Source organism: Rhinatrema bivittatum, chromosome 10 (assembly GCF_901001135.1).
Source record: "Rhinatrema bivittatum chromosome 10, aRhiBiv1.1, whole genome shotgun sequence".
Lineage (NCBI taxonomy): Eukaryota > Metazoa > Chordata > Amphibia > Gymnophiona > Rhinatrematidae > Rhinatrema > Rhinatrema bivittatum.
The window spans coordinates 77,312,903-77,334,455 of NC_042624.1; the positions used below are offsets into that span (position 1 = coordinate 77,312,903).

At 41.3% G+C, this 21,553-nt stretch overlaps 1 protein-coding gene across 7 annotated transcripts in view; it reads right to left on the reverse strand.

Annotated features, from left to right (window-relative positions):
- The window catches only part of CCDC18 (coiled-coil domain containing 18), a 259,561-nt gene that overhangs the window by 186,823 nt on the left and 51,185 nt on the right, over positions 1-21,553 (reverse strand). For 6 of the 7 annotated variants that reach the window (XM_029618296.1, XM_029618291.1, XM_029618292.1 and 3 more), the window contains 7 exons: positions 21,208-21,304; positions 16,280-16,401; positions 10,953-11,187; positions 8,814-8,926; positions 8,486-8,643; positions 6,254-6,474; positions 4,524-4,634 (listed from right to left, as the gene is read on the reverse strand). In XM_029618296.1, the coding sequence (XP_029474156.1) occupies positions 4,524-4,634; positions 6,254-6,474; positions 8,486-8,643; positions 8,814-8,926; positions 10,953-11,187; positions 16,280-16,401; positions 21,208-21,304 (1,057 nt within the window). The remainder of the gene's footprint in view (positions 1-4,523; positions 4,635-6,253; positions 6,475-8,485; positions 8,644-8,813; positions 8,927-10,952; positions 11,188-16,279; positions 16,402-21,207; positions 21,305-21,553) is intronic. The other variant, XM_029618297.1, reaches the window with a different exon arrangement.

Sequence of the window (21,553 nt, forward strand, 5' to 3'; positions counted from 1 at the left end):
GAGGAGGTGGAAAATAGTACTTCCTTTGGCAAAAGAAAGACTTCCTGGGACCTGGCCTCGATGGCCTCCTGGATGAGGAGAATGGGTCCGGAGTGCTAGCAGAGAATTGTTGAAGGGTTTCATCATGGTCCCGGAGTTGTGCCACAGCATCCTTCACCTATCTCCGAAGAGATTCTCTCCACTGTATGGCACGTCAGCGAGTCATTCCTGTACCTCCGGTCTGAGATCCAAGGCGTGCAGTTATGCCAGTCTGTGGGTGCCAATTCCCGCTGCAGAGACCCTCAATGCCATTTAGAAAACATCATGTCACATAGACCTCATGTTTTCTACACTCCAAACCAAGGTGTACCAGTGACATGAGAGTGTCTTGCTGCTGTTGAAGTAGCTGCTGAGCCACCTCCTGCACCTGCTTCCAGATCTCCCACGAGTATTGGCTCATGTAGAGCTGGTAGGCAGTGATGAGGGCAATAAGGATGGCGCCTTGGAACACCTTCTTCCCAAGAGTGTCCAACGCTCTGTGGTTCTTCACCGGGGACGCCGAGGAGTGGGTCCGAGAGCGCCTGGTCCTCTTGAGGGCGGATGCGACCACCACCAATTGGTGGGGCAGCTGACGCTTATCGAATCCGGCTGCCTTTTGACGAGGTAAACTCCTTCTGCCTTTTTATTCATGGGAGGCATTGTGAAGGGCTGTTCCCAAATCCTCAGCAACTCCATGTACCAGGACTGCCATGATCTCCTTAGGAGGCTCCACGAACTGAAGAGCCTCAAGCATTTTGTGCTTGGCATCTTCTTCAGTCAAGAGTTGGAATGGGATGGCCTCTGCCATTACCCTGACAAAACCTGCAAAGGTTAAGTCCTTGGCAGAGACCTCCATTGCTCCTCTGGAGGACAAAGGGTTCTGATGGGAGACCATCTGAATCCTCTGAAGAGGATTCAGTCTGATCATCCCCCCAGAGGTTATAGGGACCTTCATCCTCACTGTATACCAGAGGGGATGGGGCCCTAGGTGCAAGCATTGATGGAACTGGATGGGGGACTACCAGCCTTGGCATCTCAGCAGTGCTTCCTCCTTGAAGGAACCGGTGACAACCACCATATTGGTAGGGGGGGGCCTCGGTGCCCCACTGGGAACTGGTGCCAACCTGAGAACTGATGCCAGCTGGGTTGGTAAGGCACTGATGAGCAAAGTGAGCTTCTCCAGAAGTGGTAAAAGCACAGGCAGTACTGGCTCTAGTGCCATCTGTGCCACGGGACCAAAGCCTTGTAATGGCCGCTCCTCCACTAGCTGGACTCTATGCTCCAGCTCCTCTTCAATACTGAGTGGGGAGGAAAGAGGGGTGGCTAGACTTTCCTCAGACCCAAGAGGGGGATTGGTGACTGACACTAGAACTAGAGACTGTTGCGGACCCTGTGCATCGATGGAGGTTGAGTGTCCCTCACCATGGGGTCGCTTCAGAGGCATCGCGGCAAAAGTCAGTGCTTCCCCGTGCATCGACAGGGACAGGTGCCGATGATTCTTGGTCTTCTCACGATGCTCGGTCCGGTCTTTACCCAGTGCCGAGGAGGACGATGAATCAGACATCCTCGGCTTGGAGGAGATTGACAACAGTCAGTCTCTGGAGCCCCTAACCACTGGCGACCTTGATGGAACCAACAGTCCCACAGATGTCGATGGTGTGGTGTTCATCAGTGTGGATCCAAGGTCCTCTGATGCTAATGGCTCAGACTTCTTTGACCAGAAGAGGCTGTCAATTTTTTGAAGTCGAAGTAGACATCCCTTTGGGGTCAGCTGGGCACACAAGAGCAACCCCTGAAGTCATGAGATGCCCCCAGGCAGAGGATGCAAATCTCATGAGGATCAGTGATCGACATGGTCCTTGGGAACTAGGAGTATTGGCGGAAACCAGATGCGGCCATGACGGAGCGAAACAAATTAGGAAAAACATGGAACAATGGCGTTGAGCTTCAATGGAAGATGGGCACTGAAGCACCACCACCATGGTGAGAACGGACTGTGAAAGGAAACTTACCCCAATGCCGAAAACCCTGACTGGGGGCACTACGAGGAGGCACCGAGAGGGACCTGGCGATGGATTGAAGGAAAAGATAGTGAAAAACCACAAAAACAAAGTATTCTACAAGGCAAAAAGCCAATAATTTGAGAGCTCAATTAAACTGCGAGGCTCACAGTTCCGTGGAAATAAAGACTGAAGAGAGACCCCATGCAGACATGTGGTATAGGACATGCTCAGTGTGCCTAGTCAAAGTTTCTAGAAACATTGACATAAGTTTTCCGCATCGGACTCTGATGTCATCCATGTGTGAGGACTACCATCCTGCTTGTCCTCTGAGAAATTAGACACTTTCCATATTAATGAAGAACTGCTCCAGAATGATCCAATTCACAGAGAAAGTACTGCTATATCTTATGTGAATTTTCCATAGACACAATCATTTTCCATTAGTTAGGCATTATATATACTTAGAAATTACATCTGGATTAATTACGTCTGTATTAAAACTAAAATTCTAAAATACCTAGCACAAGTTCTTTGCCTTAAAGAAGAAATTCATTTTAAGAATACTTTTTAACCAAATATGGTTCATAAGATCAAGTTAGAGCAGGTATCAAATGATTGTTAATGATGGTTGGTCCAAAGGCTTCAGGTCAGAAGATTATTTAAAACACTGAACACCTAGGCATTGAGATACTAAACTGTGCTGTGATTCACAAGTGTATTTTTGCACAAACATTTTAAGTGTTTGCAAAAGAATAGTTCAACTTGCTTGTTTTTAAAGCAAAATTTAGCTTGTGCAAACCATGGTGTAAAATCTATACTAAATAGCTTAATGAGCTGCATAATTATGCAAAGCAGTCTATTAGCATATATACATTTTTTGTACAAAATTTCATGAGTCAAATATTTTTTTTGAAAAAATTTACCATCATCTTGGGCAGATGTAGTTAAGTGTTTTTGCAAGAAAATCTGATTTTATGCAAACTTTATTGGAAGAAAGATTTTGCGAAATTGACTTGCTAATTATTTTAATGGGCCAGTTTTGCAAGAAAAATAATGCACAAAACAGCCCATTTCTGCAAAATAAATAAAATACCCAACGGTCAGCACTTTGATCTAATGTTATAGAATATTTCCTTAAGAAACGGATGAAAACAGATAATCAGCCACACGTACACACATACATACGTAAAAGGGCCAACGGTCCCTTCACTAAGATCTCTGCTCTCTCCGCCAGAGGACATACTGAGGTTGTCAGAGCATTGAGTGGACTGAACCATTTGTTATGGCGCTCTCTTCTAGGAGTGGCCACAATGGAGTAGTCCAGCGATTTTGATCAGAGAAGCCCAATAATATTTTAGTCAAAGTGTGAAAGTTTGGAGCTTGGGAAGTCCAGTCTCCCATCTCTTAAACCAAGAAGAAGCTGAAGCTTGGAGGGGGCAGAATCAAGCCAACTGTCTTAGGTCCAAAGGTAACTATAAAGAGCTATAGAATAAACTCCCTGAGATAGTGCCTCTGTTACTTCAGAGGAGCCATTCCTGAGGGACCTAGCCATGGCTTGAAGAGTAAATCTCTCACTGTAGGTCTGTTTCTCTATGGAGGAGAGAAGCCCTGACCCGAGTTCCAGAGATCAACAAAGATCTATGCAGTAGCATAGGGGGAGGAAAGAGGGGTGGCAGATTTTCCTCAAACCTAAGAGGGGGATTGGCCTGTCCTGGGGCCAGCAGTGTGGCTGCCTATTTGGAGTTCTGATTAAGGTGAAAAAAAAGATTCAAGCACTGAAGTACAAGTTACCAAAAATGATCCTCGGGGGAAATCAGGGAGCCCAGCATGCATGCAAGGGAGTCTACACCCAACGAATGGGAATGAAGGAAACCCTGGAGGGTATAACAGCCAGGATTAGAAACCCCCTTGTGCAATTTTAATACATGCTTTTGATTTTCAGATTGAAATGCTGTAATTACTACCATTTGTGACTTTGAAGGACTCTTTATTAAAGATTTATTTTTCAAACACCAAAACACTGCATGCAGTGTCTCCTTGGAGCAGTTTACTGTTAAAACCTCTTGGGTCTTAAAGGTTAAATCTTCCTTCCCACCCTGAAGACTCTATGCCAGGGTTGATAAATTAAGTCAGAGAATCTGTCCTGATATCGAGTGGTGCCCTTCCAGCAATGGGATGTGTACTGGCCTCTTAGGTCCCAAAGAACCATTGCATCCTTCCAAAGAGGCAGCAAAGGTTGCATATTCAGAGCTGCATTAAAGGAAAAAGGGACTCTTCAACCGTAACTAATGTCCACTAACAAGAGTATCTTCTCCTCAGAGTCACATTGATTATGGGGAGATAATTCATTTGGCATGCAAAAGATCCTATAAAAGGAGAAACATGTTCTATTTCTCATTCAAACTATAACATTAAAAGGAGGATATTAAAATGTATAGGGAATTAAAAAACCTACATTTCTTGATAAATTTTACTTTCGAGTAATGAAAAAGCAGCTTTTACCATGAGTTCCAACTCTAGTTCAGAATTCTTTGCAGCAAGAGATGAAATCTCAACAGACTTTTCTTTCAACTGCTTTTCTATGGTAGAAAGCTGAGAACGCTTCTTTGTCAACTGAAAAGAAATATGCAAATCTTCAGTCAAGAACATAATTGTATATGTTTTGAATTGTACTTTATTTTGCTAATCATGTTTTGAATTGCATTCCACTGGTTCGCTGTAAGTTTCAGTTTCAACCTTGTTCCAATGTATCCGCCCCTGAGGCGACAGTTCAGTTCTCTGTAAACCGGTGCGATATGTATTCTATACAGGAACATCGGTATATAAAAATGAAAAATAAATAAATAATGACAAAAAAGTTCTAAAACTAATAGTAGCAAATAATGAGGCTTTTCCCCCCATACCGTGTACAAAAAAAAAGTTTAGTAAACAAAATGCAACAACAGGTCCAATCTTCTTGCTCATCACCAGGATAAGCAAAGGCTTCCCAAAGTCTACATGCCTAATAGTGATTTATGGACTTTTCCTTCAGGAACTTGTCCAAACCCTTTTTAAACCCAGCTACGCTAACTGCTTTCACAACATCCTCTCGCAACAAATTCCAGAGTTTAATTATATGCCAAGAGAAATTACTTTCTCAGATTTGTTTTTAAAAAGCTACCCATTAGCTTAATGGAGTGTCCCCAGTTCTAGTAATATAGGAAAGGGTAAAATAACCATTCCCTATTTACCCCACTCATGATTTTATTGACTTCTATCATATTTCCTCTCTTCTCCATGCTGAAGAGCCCTAACCTGTTTAGTCTTTCCTCATAGGACAGCCATCTCCTTTATCATTTTAGTCGCCCTTCTCTGTACTTTTCCAAGTTTTGCTAGATCTTTTTTGAGATGGGGTGACCAGAACTGCACAGAGTACTCAAGATATGGCACCGTGAATTGATATAGAGGCATTATGATAAATTCCATTTTATTTTCCATTCCTTTCCTTATAACACCTAACATTCAATTTGCTTTTTCGACCACTGCCACAGACTGAGCTGAGGACTTCAAAGTATTGTCCACTATGTCTTCAAGATTCTTTCCTGGGTGGCGATGCCTTATTCAGAAGCCAGCATCATGTTCCTACAGTTTGGATGATTCTTCTCTACATGAATCATTTTGCACTTGCCTACATTAAGTTTTATCTGCCATTTAGATGCCCAATCCCCCAGTCTTGCAAGGTCATTTTGCAATTTCTCACAATCACCCTGTGATTTAAGTACATTAACAATTTTGTGTCATCTGCATATTTGATGATCTGGAAAAAGGAGTGATGAGTGAGATTATTTATAAATATATCTCGAGTGCCCTGTGGCACTCCACTATTTACCTTTCTCCACTGAGAAAGGACTTCAGTTCTACTCTCCATTTCTGATCTTTTAACCAGTTACTAATCCACAATAGGAAATTGCCTCCTGTTCCATGACTATAATGTCCTGATAAGTCTCTCATGAGGAACCTTGTCAAACTTTTGAAAATCCAGTTATGTTATAATCAACCAACTATGCATGCACCCATGCCCACAAGGTATTCCCATGGTGCAATGGCTGGGATTCCCTCCCTCTGCCGCATCAGCAGTCTCAGCTAGCCAAAGAAACAGAGCCAAGCCAAGCTTGAGAATTAAATTCAGGCCACCTGCATAAGCCATCAGGACAGCCCTAGGTCTGTCATTTTCCAAGTTCTTGAACACTCACTTCATGTTCCAAGCTGCTGCTATTTGCTGCTTTTTCTAGCAGTTCCTTCTGTATCCCTTGAAACTGAGTGGTTCTCTGATCCATGCTGACCTTTAAGGAAAAAATGTCATCTTCTGCTTTTGTTAGCTTAGTACTCAACTCTTCTACTTGCTCAATGAGTTTTTGCTTATCCTTTTCCAGTTCTTTAACAATCATCTCTTGTTGCTGGAATTTTTCATCTCCTTCAAAATGAAACAAGTTTTAAATATCCTATTTAGAACCCATAACACTTTGTAGTAATAAAAATAAATAAATAAATAAAAACAAAGGACAATATCTTGGAAACTAATAGATACAAACATTTTGTGCTGCTACTTAGGACAAAGTTCACAAGCAGCATCTGCGTTGCAGCTCCTGCACAAATCATTGTGATATTTTACTTTAAAGCAGCCTATGTCATTACTTGTTGTTCAATATAAGCACTCATGCCCAAAGGCTTTGAGCAACTCATATGCTTTAACTACACATGATTATGGGGATATTTGGAATAGTTTCTGTTATTTGCAACATATACAGGAACTCTAAACCTGCTTAAGACTGCAGCAACTTTTCACAGGCAAACTATGCATGTTTCCCTTTGAAAATTAGCAGTCGCCAAAGCATGTGCCCTAAAAGTGGCTGTGCATTTTCCCCCTGCTATTTGTGAAGAGGAAGGGCAAAATAGTGTGCGTACTTTTGAAAATGCTAAGTACACACATGGTTATTCCTCTCCCATCTTAAGCATGCCCTCGGATACACTTCTTTATAACTCAACTAACAGCATGTGTGCAATAGAAGCCTGAATGTCCTGCTAGCCAGACAGAGGGTGGCAATTCTTAGACAAGTTATATACCTGGGCTTTGATAAGCATCCTCTTTATATACTTAATCTCATACGGGCCGATACAGTAAAATACAGCAAGTGCCCGCTCTCCTGTGCGCGCGATACAGTATTTTATTTTAATTAGGGCCGGCAGTAAAAAGAGGTGCTAGGGACACTAGCGCATCCCTAGCGCCTCCTTTTTGACAGGAGTGGCGGCTGTCAGCGGGTTTGACAGAAGACGCTCAATTTTGCTAGTGTCGGTTCTCGAGCCTGCTGACAGCCATGGGTTCGGAAACCGGACGCCAGCAAAATTGAGTGTCCGGTTTTTGGCCCATAAGCCGCGGGCCCATTTTAATTTTTTTTTTTTTTTTTTTTAACTTTTGGGGCCTCCGACTTAATATCGCCAAGATATTAAGTCGGAGGGTGCACAGAAAAGCAGTTTTTACTGCTTTTCTGTGCACTTCCCCGGCGCCAGCAGAAATTAACGCCTACCTTTGGGTAGGCGCTAATTTCTTAAAGTAAAATGTGCGGCTTGGCTGCACATTTTACTTTCTGTATTGCGTGGGAATACCTGATAGGGCCATCAACATGCATTTACATGTTGCGGGCGCTATTAGGTTTGGGGGGGTTGGACGCGCATTTGGGACGCGCTATTACCCCTTACTGAATAAGGGGTAAAGCTAGCGCGTCCAAAACATGCGTCCAAATGCCGGCTAACAGTGCGCTCCATCAGAGCGCACTGTACTGTATCGGCCCGATAGGAAGCAAAGAAAAGGAAGGCCCTAATCCAGCGTCATGTAGTTACATAGAAACAGAGAGCATGAAGGCAGCTAGAGACCACGTGATTCATCCAGTCTCCCCGTTTTTACAGTTGAAAAAATAGCCAAAGAATTTTCTAAAAAATGACTTACTTTACAGTAATACTTTAACAAGTGCCAATAGCTTTATTATTATTAAATTTTCATGTCCTGCATAAAAGGCATTTAACAAATAGGAAAAGCCCACTGTTGAGAGCAGTACAGATATTAATTTAAAAAAAAAAAAAAGAGTGGATTTTTTTTTGTTTTAAACCATTCTAGCAGTAACAAGATACAGCATGCTTCTATTGTTGAGTAATATCCACTGCTTCTCATCACTGATTGCCCAATGGAAATGTTCCATTTTCTCAGTTTATATTAATTCAGCTAGTCCATTCTTGCTAACAGCAAAGCCAATTGTTATCAAAACATGGATCAGCAGGCTATGAATTTTATACATAAATAAACAGAAAACAGGTAAGAAATTCAAAAGTGAGTATGTCAGGCTCCATATTTTCAATATATCGATGTAAAAATACATTTTTAAACGCAAAGAATCTGTTTCAAGCATATGAACAGTTATTTGCATTCTCACCTAACTGTTTTCCATTTAATTTCACAGGTTCTGCTTCTAGGTCATAACATTCAGCCTGATCTTTACGCGCAATATTAAAAAGATAAGGAGCTGCCCCACAGCTTGTCAGGCTTGCTTGAAGCTTCTGAATTTCTGCATCTCTCATGGACAGTTTACGTCTAGGACAAAAAAAAAGGGAGAAAGGTTATGGGAATGTGCTCTTTGAAAGAAAAAAATTAGAGTGGAAAGTGCCTAAGAAAAAATGTTTTGTAATCTAATTGCTATTAATAACACCTAATAATTAGCATTAGAAAATGCCAGCCAATAGTTAGTAATCTGAAAATTATACCTTAGGTCTGCAATCAGTAAGCTGTTATGTTCCCAGCTGGAGGCACAGACATCTTTTGTTGAGGAACTTCCCATCAGATGCTTGGAACTCAGTGCACCTCTCTCCCGAATTAACTTACAATAATCAGAATGCAAAATTTAAAATGGAAACCATTACTTTCTAATCAAACTCGCATGACTTGTACAATAAAGCCAGTACAAAATAATGTTTTCAATTCCAGCTGTCCTAAAGTTTGTGAACTTCTTGATATTTTTTTCTTCAGTCTCTTGACTTTTGTATAATTGTGTGTACAATTATGTACAATTTGTGTGTAAAGTGGGAAGGTTGGACTATATAGAATGAGCCCTCTCACAGACCTCTTTAGAATTAACATTTTTATCATGTTCATGAACTATTTAGAGTTAACATTTTCTATAAATGCCTTCATAAAACAAAGAAACATATTTTTGCACACCTTGTTCGAATGTAAACCGGCATGATGTGATTTTATCATGAATGCCAGTATATAAAAAACCTAAATAAAATAAATAAATAAATAAATAATATTGACTATATTAATGAAGACAGTGTAATGGCAGCTTTATAACTGTCTGAATTGACTAGTCAGCTTAAATATCATATTCAAAATATTTACCACTCATTAAGAAACATTAAGCAAGTAAAATGCTCAAAAATGATTCTGAAGTTAAGTTTTAAAAACAAGAAATAAGTAATCAGACAGTTTCAATGGATAGAAAAATATTAAACATTTTATTGTGTATCTAGAGCACATTTTAGATTAATGGGAACAATTCTGGGTAAAGATTGGCCCGGGGATTTTCTGCCCAGGCTGGCCCAGGAGATACCCCGTGGTCTGCCGAGTGTGGCTCTGTTGCGGCCACACTCAGCAGACCACGTGACTAGAGCGACCGGCCCACCGGGGGATGCCCGATCCCCCGATAGGCCAATCCGCCCCTGCTTCTGGTTGAGCTGAAACCCTTGATGGAAACTATTGAGAAAAGGTTCAGTAGTGAGGTCAGAGGGTCCGTAGAGGAAAGATCAAACATTGCCAACTTACACTGCACCAACAAATAACTGAAGCACTCTGCTTCAAAGGCAGGGAGGAATGAAGAAAGGTGGATCTATATTCAGGCAACAACCAACAAGGACTGAATTACATAATCTGGATAAACAGATAAGCATGAGTGTAGCTTGCTTATTGCTGTGGTTAATACGCCTAACTAATTAAGCTATTTCACTTAGATGCAGTTCCAACACTGCTCTCTACATTAATGGCGGGGGTGGAAGGGAAATAGAATAAAAACGGTTACTAAGAGCCAAGAGAAACAGATAAGTATATGAGAAAAAAAAAAGTGCGAAAGTTTGCTGGGCAGACTGGATGGGCCATTTGGTCTTCTTCTGCCGTCATTTCTATGTTTCTATATAAATAGCTGTTTGCTGTCATCAGCTATTAATTTGCTTGGATTGTTGCCACAACTAGTGATTGATTTTTCTATTTCCACATTAAAACTTGACATTTTCACCTGAGCTTATGGATCGCAAAATTTGTTTGTGCAGCACACTTTTGTTTTTGTTATTTCAGGGGCAGCCAACCCTGATCCACCAGCTAACACCCACAATTGTTAAGATCTTCACAATGAATATGGTAAGGGATAGATTTGTATATAGTGGAGACAGTGCCTGCAGATTTATCTCACGCATATTCATTGGAGATATTCTGGAAACCAGGTGTGTGTGTGGATCTAGAGGACCAGAGTTGGCCACCCCTGACCTATTTCAGTACATGCCCAGTGCCTGTGGGTGCTTTAGTGCATGGCAGACTTACACCAATTGTTTCCTCTCTGTATCTGACTAATCAATGCAGAGTGGATGCTTCATGTAACCATAAGAAGAGGAACCTTTAGTCTTCTTTTCATTTGTTCAATTGCTTTTTTTTTTTTTTTTTTTTTAAGGCTTTCTCATCCTTCCACTTCCCAGTCTTTTCTTTTAAAGTCAAAGGGGACTCATTTGTGAAGATGCTTTGACCAAGTCATTTAACTCCTCCTGCAACCATATATTACCATTTACAGCCCTCTGTATAAAAAAGAATAATTACTTGTACATTATTTTCATACCATAATATTCTGCTCTGGTACCTACAATTTCATCTTGATAGATCTGTAGTTTCTCATTCTGCTGTGCAATATAAACTTGTAATTCTTTGTTCTGATGCATCAGGTCATTCTTTTCTTTAAGAATATATTCTGTGTCAACAAGTTTATTCTCAAGTTCAAAGATCCTTTCATTAGCTTGCGCCAGGATTGAATCCAACTCAGCATTTTTAGCTTCTATTGTATATTTCTCTTTTGCCTTGCAATGCTCTGTCTTCACCTGTCTAATATAAATATCAAGTCATGTATCCTGGATGTTTCAGCTACAAAAATTACAAATGAGGTCATCATTTGCTTTCAAAACACACATTTTGGGCTTCTTAATAAAAAAAAAAAAAAGACAAGAAAAACAAAATTTCTGATTTTATCAACATATCTGCAAATAAGCTAAATAAAAATATTTATTTCATTTTCTTTCCTCCATCTTGGAAGCCATGAATGCTGCAGCAAGCTTCTATGGAGCTCTGAAAGTTACTCTTAAGGTGTTAAGCAGTAAGAAGCTCCACAAGAAAGCAAGTTTGCTTGCAGTAAACCAGGTTCTCCATAGACAGCATGAATTAGCTATGAAATGGCGATGTCATCTGACTGTGCCGAATGGACCCTTCTCTACTAGCTCAGAGCTATTGCTCTACTAATCATGCATAGGAGTTCCCATATACACTGCCTCATGAGCCCCTCAGTTGATTACAAAGCTCAGCTTTAGCTAGGCAGACAATTCTCCAGAAAAGAGAGTGGTTATTAAGCATTTGCTAATTCTTCTTACTGTCTATAGAAATCCCCGTTTACGGTAGGCGAACTCACTTTCTCTGTTGACAAGCAGGACTGAATTAGCCACAATACATGAGGAGTTTCAAAATGAAGGCTGCAGCAGAGCACTTAATGAAAAGCAATCCAGCCCCCCCCCCCCCCCCACCCAAGTGGGGAGAAGTGGAGAGTGGATTACTGGGTAAAAAGGCTGCACAAAACTAAGAACATAAGAACTTGCCATGCTGGGTCAGACCAAGGGTCCATCAAGCCCAGCATCCTGTTTCCAACAGAGGCCAAACCAGGCCACAAGAACCTGGCAATTACTCAAACACTAATAAGATCCCATGCTACTGATGCAATTAATAGCAGTGGCTATTCCCTAAGTAAACTTGATTAATAGCCGTTAATGGACTTCTCCTCTTGCCTGAAGTTACTGTCAGTTTTTGATAGATTGTCCAGATAATAACAGGACATGAAGGTGTAAACAGATGACCAAGTTGCAGCTTTGCAAACGTCTTTGATGGACATGGGTCACAGATGAGCCACTGAGGTAGCCATGGCTCTTACTTGATGAGCCTTGTGATCTGGAGGCAAGCCAGAGCATAGAAATGTGTACCAGAGTCTGCCAGTCACTTGGACAACGTGTACTTGGAAACTGCTATTCCTAGTCTGTTAGGATCATAAGATGAAAAGTTCAGAATGCTGTGGTTGGGTTCTCTTCAGATAAGCCAGGGCCCTTTTGCAGTCTAGGGAATGGCAAATCTTCTCATCATTTACATGAGGTCTTGGAAAGGACGTAGGCAAAACAATGGTTTGATTCAGATGAAAAGCCAAAACTAATTTTGGAAGAAACTTGGGGGCGAGCGTGGAGCACCACTGTTGTGGAAAAATTGCTTGTTATGGAGAGTAAAGAATCAATGACTGAAGCTCACTGGCTCTTCTAGTCAACATAAGGGTGACTGTTTTCTAGGTGAGGAAGTTTAAGGGAGTTGACTAATGGTTCGTAAGGCAAGTTCATTAGTTGTATTAATACAACATTGAGATTTTATTTCTATTTTATATTCTCTGTTTTTAATACTTGACAGTTGAAAGTTATATTAACTGGTTGCTGTAAATCGCTGTGACTGAAAATAACAGAACAATGGTATATATCCCATGGCTTGGCAACTGGAGGACTTGTATGCCACAAGTCTTTAATGAACTTCAACACCGGATGAATAATATCTGTTTGTCATCAACTTGGAACATTATAAGCCGCAATGGCTCAGAAAGGCACTTTAACTGATGATGTACTGAGATCTGAGGAGGAGAGGGAAAATAAGTACTAGTACAACTCATTTGGTTCACAGGCAAATGGATCCAGGGAGGTTGCTTGACACCAAGATGAAAATCTTTTCCATTTAAAACTGTAAGCATTTCTAGTTGAAGACTTCCTGGCAGAAGTCATAATATCCTCAACTTCTTTGGACAGTGACAGCAATGAGACTAATATGTGCTCAACATCCATGCCATCAAGTTGAGAGTGGGATGGTTAGGGTGACAGATGACTGTCCTTTTGAGTTAGCAAAGTCAAATTAGATCCCAGAGAGAACAGATGACTGATTGATAACCTGATGAGGTAAGAGACTACACTTGTCTGGGTCATGCTGGTGCAATAAAGATAAGGTGCACCCCTGTCCTTGAGTGCCTTCTGCACTGTTCTCGCCACCAACTGAAGTGGTAGAAAACGGAACAGCAGATCTGCATCTCATATGAACAAAAGCATCCGCTTTGAAAAATAGAGAATTTCTACTTTTCTGCTGTCCTCTGATGTGAATAAATTGATAGATGGGCAACCCTGGGGATCAAACAACTTGTCTGCCACTGTTTGATCTAGAAACCACTTCTGGGGATGAAATACCCTGCCGAGGTGATCCGCCAACATGTTACAGATCCCAGGAAGATAGGTTGCTTATATGAAGGCTCTGTGGCTGCAAGTCCACTCCCAAATTCTTAGAAATTCCTGCCAGAGGGTCCACAACCTTATGCCCTTTTGCTTATTGATGTAGAACATTGTTACTTGGTTGTCAGTTTGGATCAGAATTCTCTTTCCCCAAAGGAGATGTGAAAAAAAATCTCTCTCAATGCATGTCTGATTACTCGTAGCTCCAGAAAATTAATCTGAAAGAGATAGACATTCTGTTGCTGACTAGACTCCTTGGGTTTGGAAGGAGCTTGTGTGTGCACCTCTTCCCCTGATGAGTGTACTCATTTCTAGGGTTACTTAATGAGGAAAGGGTGATCCCATCTCCAGGTCTTTTGGGCCTAGTCACCACTAAAGAGACTCCCTCATATCTGCAGTGACCCTCACAAGAAATAATAATGGCAGAAACAACTGATTCCATTGAGCACAGAGGCCCCACTGAAGAATTTGCATGTTGAGGTGAGTCATGGGAACCATATGCACCACTGCCATCGTATGTCCCAGGATAATCACAGTTTCTCAAGCTGAGACTTGACCCCACTGTAGTAGGGCCTAGATCAAGGCTCAAAGGCAAATTGCCCACTCCAAAAGGAGGCACAGTCTCTCCCTCCTGAGAGTCTATACAAGCTCTGATGAACTTGATTATTTGGGTAGGAACGCGGTTACACTTGATAAAGTCAATTATGAACCATAGCGACTGAAGGAGCTGGATCATCTTCTACAGGAAGTCCAACAGCTCTGCTTGGGAAGGCCCAGTCACTAACCAGTAATCCAGGTAAGGAAAGACAATTCTCTGGCAATAAAGATGTGCCACTGCCACTATCACTCGGCATTTTGTGAACACCCTTGGGGCCGTCAAGAACCTGAAAGGGAGAACCTTGTACTGATAGTGAGAGGAATCCGCTCACGAAACTGAAGTATTTCCAATGGATGTGACAGACAGGTATGTGCGCATAGGCATCTTTCAGACCCAGGGTGCACATCCAATCTCCTGCTTGAATAAAAGATAGGATGATGGGACTGGAGTTCATTTTGAACTTCTCCAGTTTCAGATTCTTGTTTAATCTATGTAAATCTATGATGGGTGTCAATTTCCATGACTACTTGGGAATAAGGAAATAGTGGGCACAGAACCTGCTCAGCTTGGAATGGAGTGAGTCTGAAGCTCTACTCCAAGAGGCTTTTCAACAACCTGCAAAGTTCTTCCATCTTCCAGACCCTGCTTCTCTGGAATCTCAGGGACATCTGTCTACAGCCATAGTAGTTAGCTGTGCTGTGGTCTGGCCGCAGACATTTGTAACAAAAATTGTGACCATGAGTGATGTCCTTGAAGCCGTACATTCTTTACACTTTTTTTTTTTTTTTTGTAACTATCTTTTTTTTTTTTTGGTAGTACTGAAAAGTTCTGTTGAGGGACTGCCGAGGCAGCAAGACAACTCAGAGTGAATTAGAGACTAAAAGAAACTATAAAAGTACCAACAGATATGAGAGAGAGAAAGAGCTTGGACAAAAAAAAGACTGAAGAGCTCATGAGGCAGCATGTGTGCAAACCTCCATGCATGCTCAGTAAAGCAAAATTTCTGAGCTACGACAGTGCCAGTTGTCAGCCCTTGTCATGGCTAATTCAGTGTCGCTTGTAGACAGAGAACTGTATTTTGATAAGGCCAGGCTGGCCCTCCATCTCCCACCTCAAAAATGTCATCGTACCAACAAGGGATTAAATCCCCTTACACAGAACAATATAAAGAAACATACAATTTATTGAGAGAGTAATCTGACAGAAAATCAGTAACTTTTTAGTGTGCCCAACTAACGTTTTTATAATCAGTAACTCTAAAGAATAGACCTTTATAGGCTGTGTGTAGTCAAAGTATTTACTTAACAGAGTCACCTTTACCTAAAAGTAGGGAAATGATTTATAATTCAAGTTCATAGAAGATAGGCTCGTTGGCTGCCACAGTTTGGTCCCACGGGAGATGGCTATGGTATGAATAGTGATACCAATTCAGTTAGGCTATGCACCACTCTTTTTATAGCCTTAAGCATGTCACTTAATCTCTCCTGTGCACAAAAAGATTATAAACTTGCTGGAATAGGGACATACATCATGTGTACAATGCTTATTCTGCTTGAATAATAAATCTGAACTTGGGTCTCAGAATTTTATTTTAAATTTTCATTCATCTATCAAATCCACATTAAATTTTTGGATTTAATATGGAACTGCTTTTGTTTCTAGTCATAAAAATGGTAACATACTATAGATTTACATCAAGAATGTCAGTAAACTTCAAGAACATTAAATTAGGATAAATCTAGTTAAATTGTTTATTTGCCTCTCATGTAAACAAGTACAAAGCTCACTCCAACTACAGAACTGTCATAGGAGTCTTAAAACCCCTGGGAGGCTGGGGACCAACCATTTTTCTTCAGACTGGTTAGACAAACATTGCTGAAGCCCTCCATATATCTTTGAAAGGCATTACCAACAGCAGGTTGGGATGGTTTTCTGCCCTGCTTCTATTATATAAGTCACAACATGATAGTGAAAAGGAAGTATATAAAAATAAAATAATAAACACCAAAACCATATCAAAATGATCTACCTTAATTGTTCTTCAACTTCTTTAAATTTAATCTCAAATTCATTACATTTTTTTTGCAATATTTCTCGTTCTTTTTCACAGTTCATCAAATTTTTCTGTACGGTTTCTTCTTCTGCTTGAACCTAAAACAACAATTTAAAAGCTTTACTTTTAGCTGTGTTTCAGCGCAATCAAGTAATTCACTCTATTACCTATTCAAATAATCAAACACCTGCTGAGTTGGCATCTTGAAAATTATACGTTGCTACTTCTCTATGGAAAGGGGGTGAGAGAAGATTATTAACAGCTCTATCTTAAGGAAGAATAAAAATGCACAAAAACAAAAATATCTAGTAGAAGACTGCTGAGGTGCACATGCATTTTATGAAGGAAACTCATCCCCCAATAGTACATCAGCTTAAACCTGTTGTATAACTTATACAAAACCTGTTGTGTAACTTAGAACCGAAAATTACACACTGTATACCAGAGTGACGACCATGAGAAGCAACACTTTCCAGGTGAGAAACCAAGTCCAACTAGAGCGATTTGAAAAGAGGTTTCATGAGTTGAACTAGGCCTATAAATGACGTCCCAAGGAGGCACTAGAGATTTAGTGACTGAAGGTCTTAAATGTCAGTCTTTTTTTTTTTTTTTAAAGAATTTAAAGTTTGTCAAAATACAAACTTATTCACATTCAACAGAGAAACAGGAATAAAATCATACAAATCTCAATGCTTATTACTACCTTCCTCACCACCCCAGCAAGCGACAGGTCTCATAGTATAACCCAGCAGGTTATACTATGAGTAATAAAGATAAAAGAAGCAGGGCCATACCAAGGGGAACCAAACTGCAACCATAATAGATAGGGCTTCCAGATATTAGTAAACTTCTCAAGAGCATCTTATCAGAGCGCAGTTAATGTGCCCATATAAAAAAATTCTATGTAAGCGCTGACGAACAGATGCAAAGAAAAGGTACTCCAAATTCTTCTAATGAGTTGCAAATGCCACCATGCAGACATAATTATTTGCAAAATCAAAATTTGCATAGCAGTAGATGCATTAGGTGTAGGAAAACTCAAAAGAAAACAATGATCCTTGAAATCCAATACACCAGTAATGTTGTGAATCAAAACAATAATCACATCCCAGAACTTATGTATCTGAAGGCACTCCTACCATACATGAAACAGAGTATCCATCCCCTCACATACAAACACTAGCAATCCAGTTTGGTTTCTGGGTATATTTTATGAGATACCATCGAAACATTACCTCACCCCCATTCTTAACCAACAAAGTGGAAACAGATTTTTTTCCCCACCAATAGTGAACAGATCCCACAAAAATTCATCTAAGCATTCCTCTATATCCGATTCCCAAGCAATCAGATGACAGGACTTAGATGGTAGGTCACCAGTTAACTCCACATACAACTTCGATATTAATCCCTTAGCATTCCCTAATTTGGTACAATAACCCTCCAATAGAGATTTACCCCTAGCAAGATCAGCCACAATCGATTTAGAATGCAAATAATTACATGATTGCATGTAAGTCAAGTGCTACTGCCTTCCAAGTTCATAAAAACTCAGCACCTTAAAGTTCACCCAAATCTGGCCCATACAATATATTTCCAGGTCTTCTCATCTCCAAAATTCCTGAGACTCCAGTCCAGCAGGAAAGTCCCTGTTATATCACAATGGAGAACTGAAAAAGAACCCACTAGATCCTCTTTTCACACACACCCCATAACCTCAAAATTAACAAAGTGAAGGGACAGAGGTCTCTGAGAACACCTGCAATGAAATGTCACAGTCCTTTCATGAACATGGATACTAAAGGGTGGAAAGAGATTGGAGCCCTTCCACTATCTGGTGATACATCACAATGGTGCTGAGATGAGCTTTGACAGAAAAGATACTAAGGCCCGAAGACGAGAGGAAGAATAGCTAGTGAAGCATGTCCCTCGGGCCATAGGAGAAGGGATCCAGCTAGCTGATCCCACATCAAGTCGAGAACCTCTTCCACTTGAAACTGCAGGATCTTCAGACTGAGAGCTTTTCTAAATGAAAAACAGCTTGTCCTCTATCTTCTTGGAAGGACCAAGGAAGAAACTACTGCACATTCAACATCCACATCATGAAGGCTAGGGATAACTGGGGTGCCTACCATTTTTTGTTTGATGAGATTCTAAGATATCCCCAATGGCACTGGAGACTGAACAGATAGATGGATGAGATATGGAAACTACACTTGCTATTGTCAGGCTGGTATAGTGAGAATTATCCTCTCCATATCCTGAAGGACCTTAAGGACAGTCTTGGCGATTAGTGGAATTCACATAGCATGTACAGACATTCCAGTTCAGCAGAAACGTGTCAGAAGTTGATCTATAGCTGCACAGATGCATGGAACACAGCAGAAATTTTGACTTTCCAGTTGATTTCTGAGGCACACAAGCTGATCATTGGTATTCCCCAGAGACTGAACAAGTCGTCTGTGATTCTCTGAGGTAGTCCAACATACTATGGATTCCCAGAAGGTAGATTGCCTAGGAGTTAAGAATGTCCTGCTCACAACCAGATTCAGATGGCCTCCTCAGAGGGCGTAAGAGCCTATACCTCCTTGTTTGTTTACACACTTGGTTGTCTGTCTGGATTAAGATTCCCTTTCCCAAGAGAAGGTGAGAGAACGCTCTCAGAGCACAGTGAATGTCTCTTCTGAGAAGAGACAGAAGTCAGATAATATAGACTTTTCACCACTTTCACTTGAATAGACAAGCTGTGAGTAATCTATATCAGAATTTCTCAACTGAGTCACATTTAACCAGTCAGGTTTTCAGGATATCCACAATGAATATGTCTGAAAGAGATTTGCATCATTATGTAAGCACTGGTCTATATTTATTTATTTATTTATTTAAAATTCTTATATGCCGCTACTTTCAAGGATCTGTTCAATGCGGATTATTTTATTATAATCATAAAATCAATATGGTACAATAAAACATAACATATGCAGCAGAATTGACAGAACAGAAGCTCATGCACCTTATTACACAGATGGAAGGTGACAGCTCTGAGCAACCTGAATCTACTCAGGCACGCTTTGTCAGCCAGCTTCTCTAAACCTGCTAGAAGATGAGTCTACTACAGGTGGCCCTCTCTCTCCAATAATGGTCATAAAAGAATAAAGGCACTTTTAAAGCCAATGAAGTATAGCTGAAATACATATCCATCTTAGCTAGGCCATGTCCTCATTCGTTCCTGTTTCTAAAAGGTTGCTGTTAAGTTTAAGAAATAAGTACAAGATACCTTTCATCTGTGACAAGCGAGAAACGAGAGACAGTTCCTTTAAACGCTTTTTGAAGTGATACTGCACATCATAAAAAACTGCAAGGATTACATGAAACTGTTTATTGCAAGGGTGGCCAACCTGTGGCTCATGTACAAAATGTGGCTCTTGCCCTCTGGCAACTGAGTAGCAGGGCAGAGGGGGAAGGGACTGGAATAGGAAGCACACCCGATAGAACAACCATTTTGTTCCAGTCTCCCCTCTCCTTCCTGACTGTGTTGCTGGTTGCTGAAGAGACAGAAGGGAAGGGCTGGAGCAGGGATCAAAGGATTTTCTCTGCTTATTCCTGCTCTGCTATTCACCTGCTTCTTCTCGCCCCCCCCCCCATCTGCAATAGTAAAGGACAGGAGGAGAATGAGGATAGCAAAGACGAGCTAGTCAGCTCCCTGCTCCAGCCCTCACCACTGCTCCCCTGACTTGGGGATTCAGCTGACAGAAGAGAGGAGGGAATCATTCAAAACTCCAGTCAGGCCAGAATAATTTGTGGCAAGACAAAGGGAGTGAATGCTGAAAGGGGGTGAGGAGAGAGGAGTGTGAATGCAGTTGATGAATACTTGGGGAAAAACAGTCATCAAGTGGATACTTAAAGAAGAAGTGGTGCAAAAGGGGGTGAAAGCTTCCGAGGACAGTGACATACAATGGGATGAATGCTGTAAGAGATGGGGAGAACAGCACAAGGAAGAGCTTATTCTGTGGGGAAGATGGGGGTTGAATATTATTTCCCTCCCCATCTCCTCGAAGTCAGCAAAAAAAATTGAACTATCTGGCACCTTATTCCTCCCCAAAGCCAATGCTGCCAAATGTTCTACAACAGGTGTGAGGATCAGGGCTTGATAAGGGAAATGGAGAAAGAGATAGGGCCAGGATAAGGTGTTGTATGAGAGCCATGAGGAAGGAGTGAAGGTGGCATGAGAAAGCCAAGGATCTGAGTAGAAGGACGTTTTAAAGAAATGGGAACGGCAACAGAAGCAGGCTCGGTGCCAGCAGGTGTGCAAACCGTGCAATTGCACGGGGCTGCGTTGGGAGCAGATAGAGGCCTGTGCTACCGCTGGTGGACCCCCATCCCACGGGGGGTGGAAGCAGGAAGCCCGTGGGGGCCACCGGTGGACCCAATCCCAATGGCGGCAGAAGAAACAGAAGGCCCATGTGGCTACCGCTGGGCTCTATCCCTCTGGTGGCGGAAGAAGCCTGTCCTGCAGCTTCTCCTCGGGTGCTGGCCCCATGGTAATTCGCAGTGCTAGCATCGTGAGTGTTGAATTACCGTGGAGGACAAACAGGCGATCTGTCTTCCTGAGAGGTTTAGAAACCTCCAGATACCTCACAATAGGTCTCTTAACATCCAAGGGTCACAACAGGTGACATTCCTCCTCATCTCTCTCTCTATCCAGAGACGGCAGAGAAATGGACTGATTCAGATCACATTAATTAATGCCTATTATTTTCCAAAATTATCTGACTGACCACATGTTGGACATAATGCTGGCAGCACAGAGATACCTTGTGCAATTGTAAATGAAATACTTTAGCACAATACTGAATTGCAACAAGCTAAATACTAGTATAAAATCATCTAGAAGCCTGTCTTACCTTTTCCAGTTTTTTAGCCAGCTTCTCTTTATATAGTTGGAAAGCTTTAGTTAGTTCTTCGGCATCATTCAGGGCCTCATTTCTTTGCTGTTCCGCTCTTTAAAAAAAAAAAAAAAATTTTAAAAATACCTTTTTAAAGAAAAAATTGGACAAATAAAAATGTGTGAAACGCATGCAGACATGTTTCATACGTAACCCCCCACTCTGTCAGGGATCACTTTCAGCAGCTGCTCAGGTGGTGGGTGACCCTTCTGCAGCCCTGGAACAAACACCAGGGTTCAGTCCAATAGGGTCCGAAAAACACTGGGAGGCCCAAGGGAAGACTTGCACTTAACCAGGGGAAAAA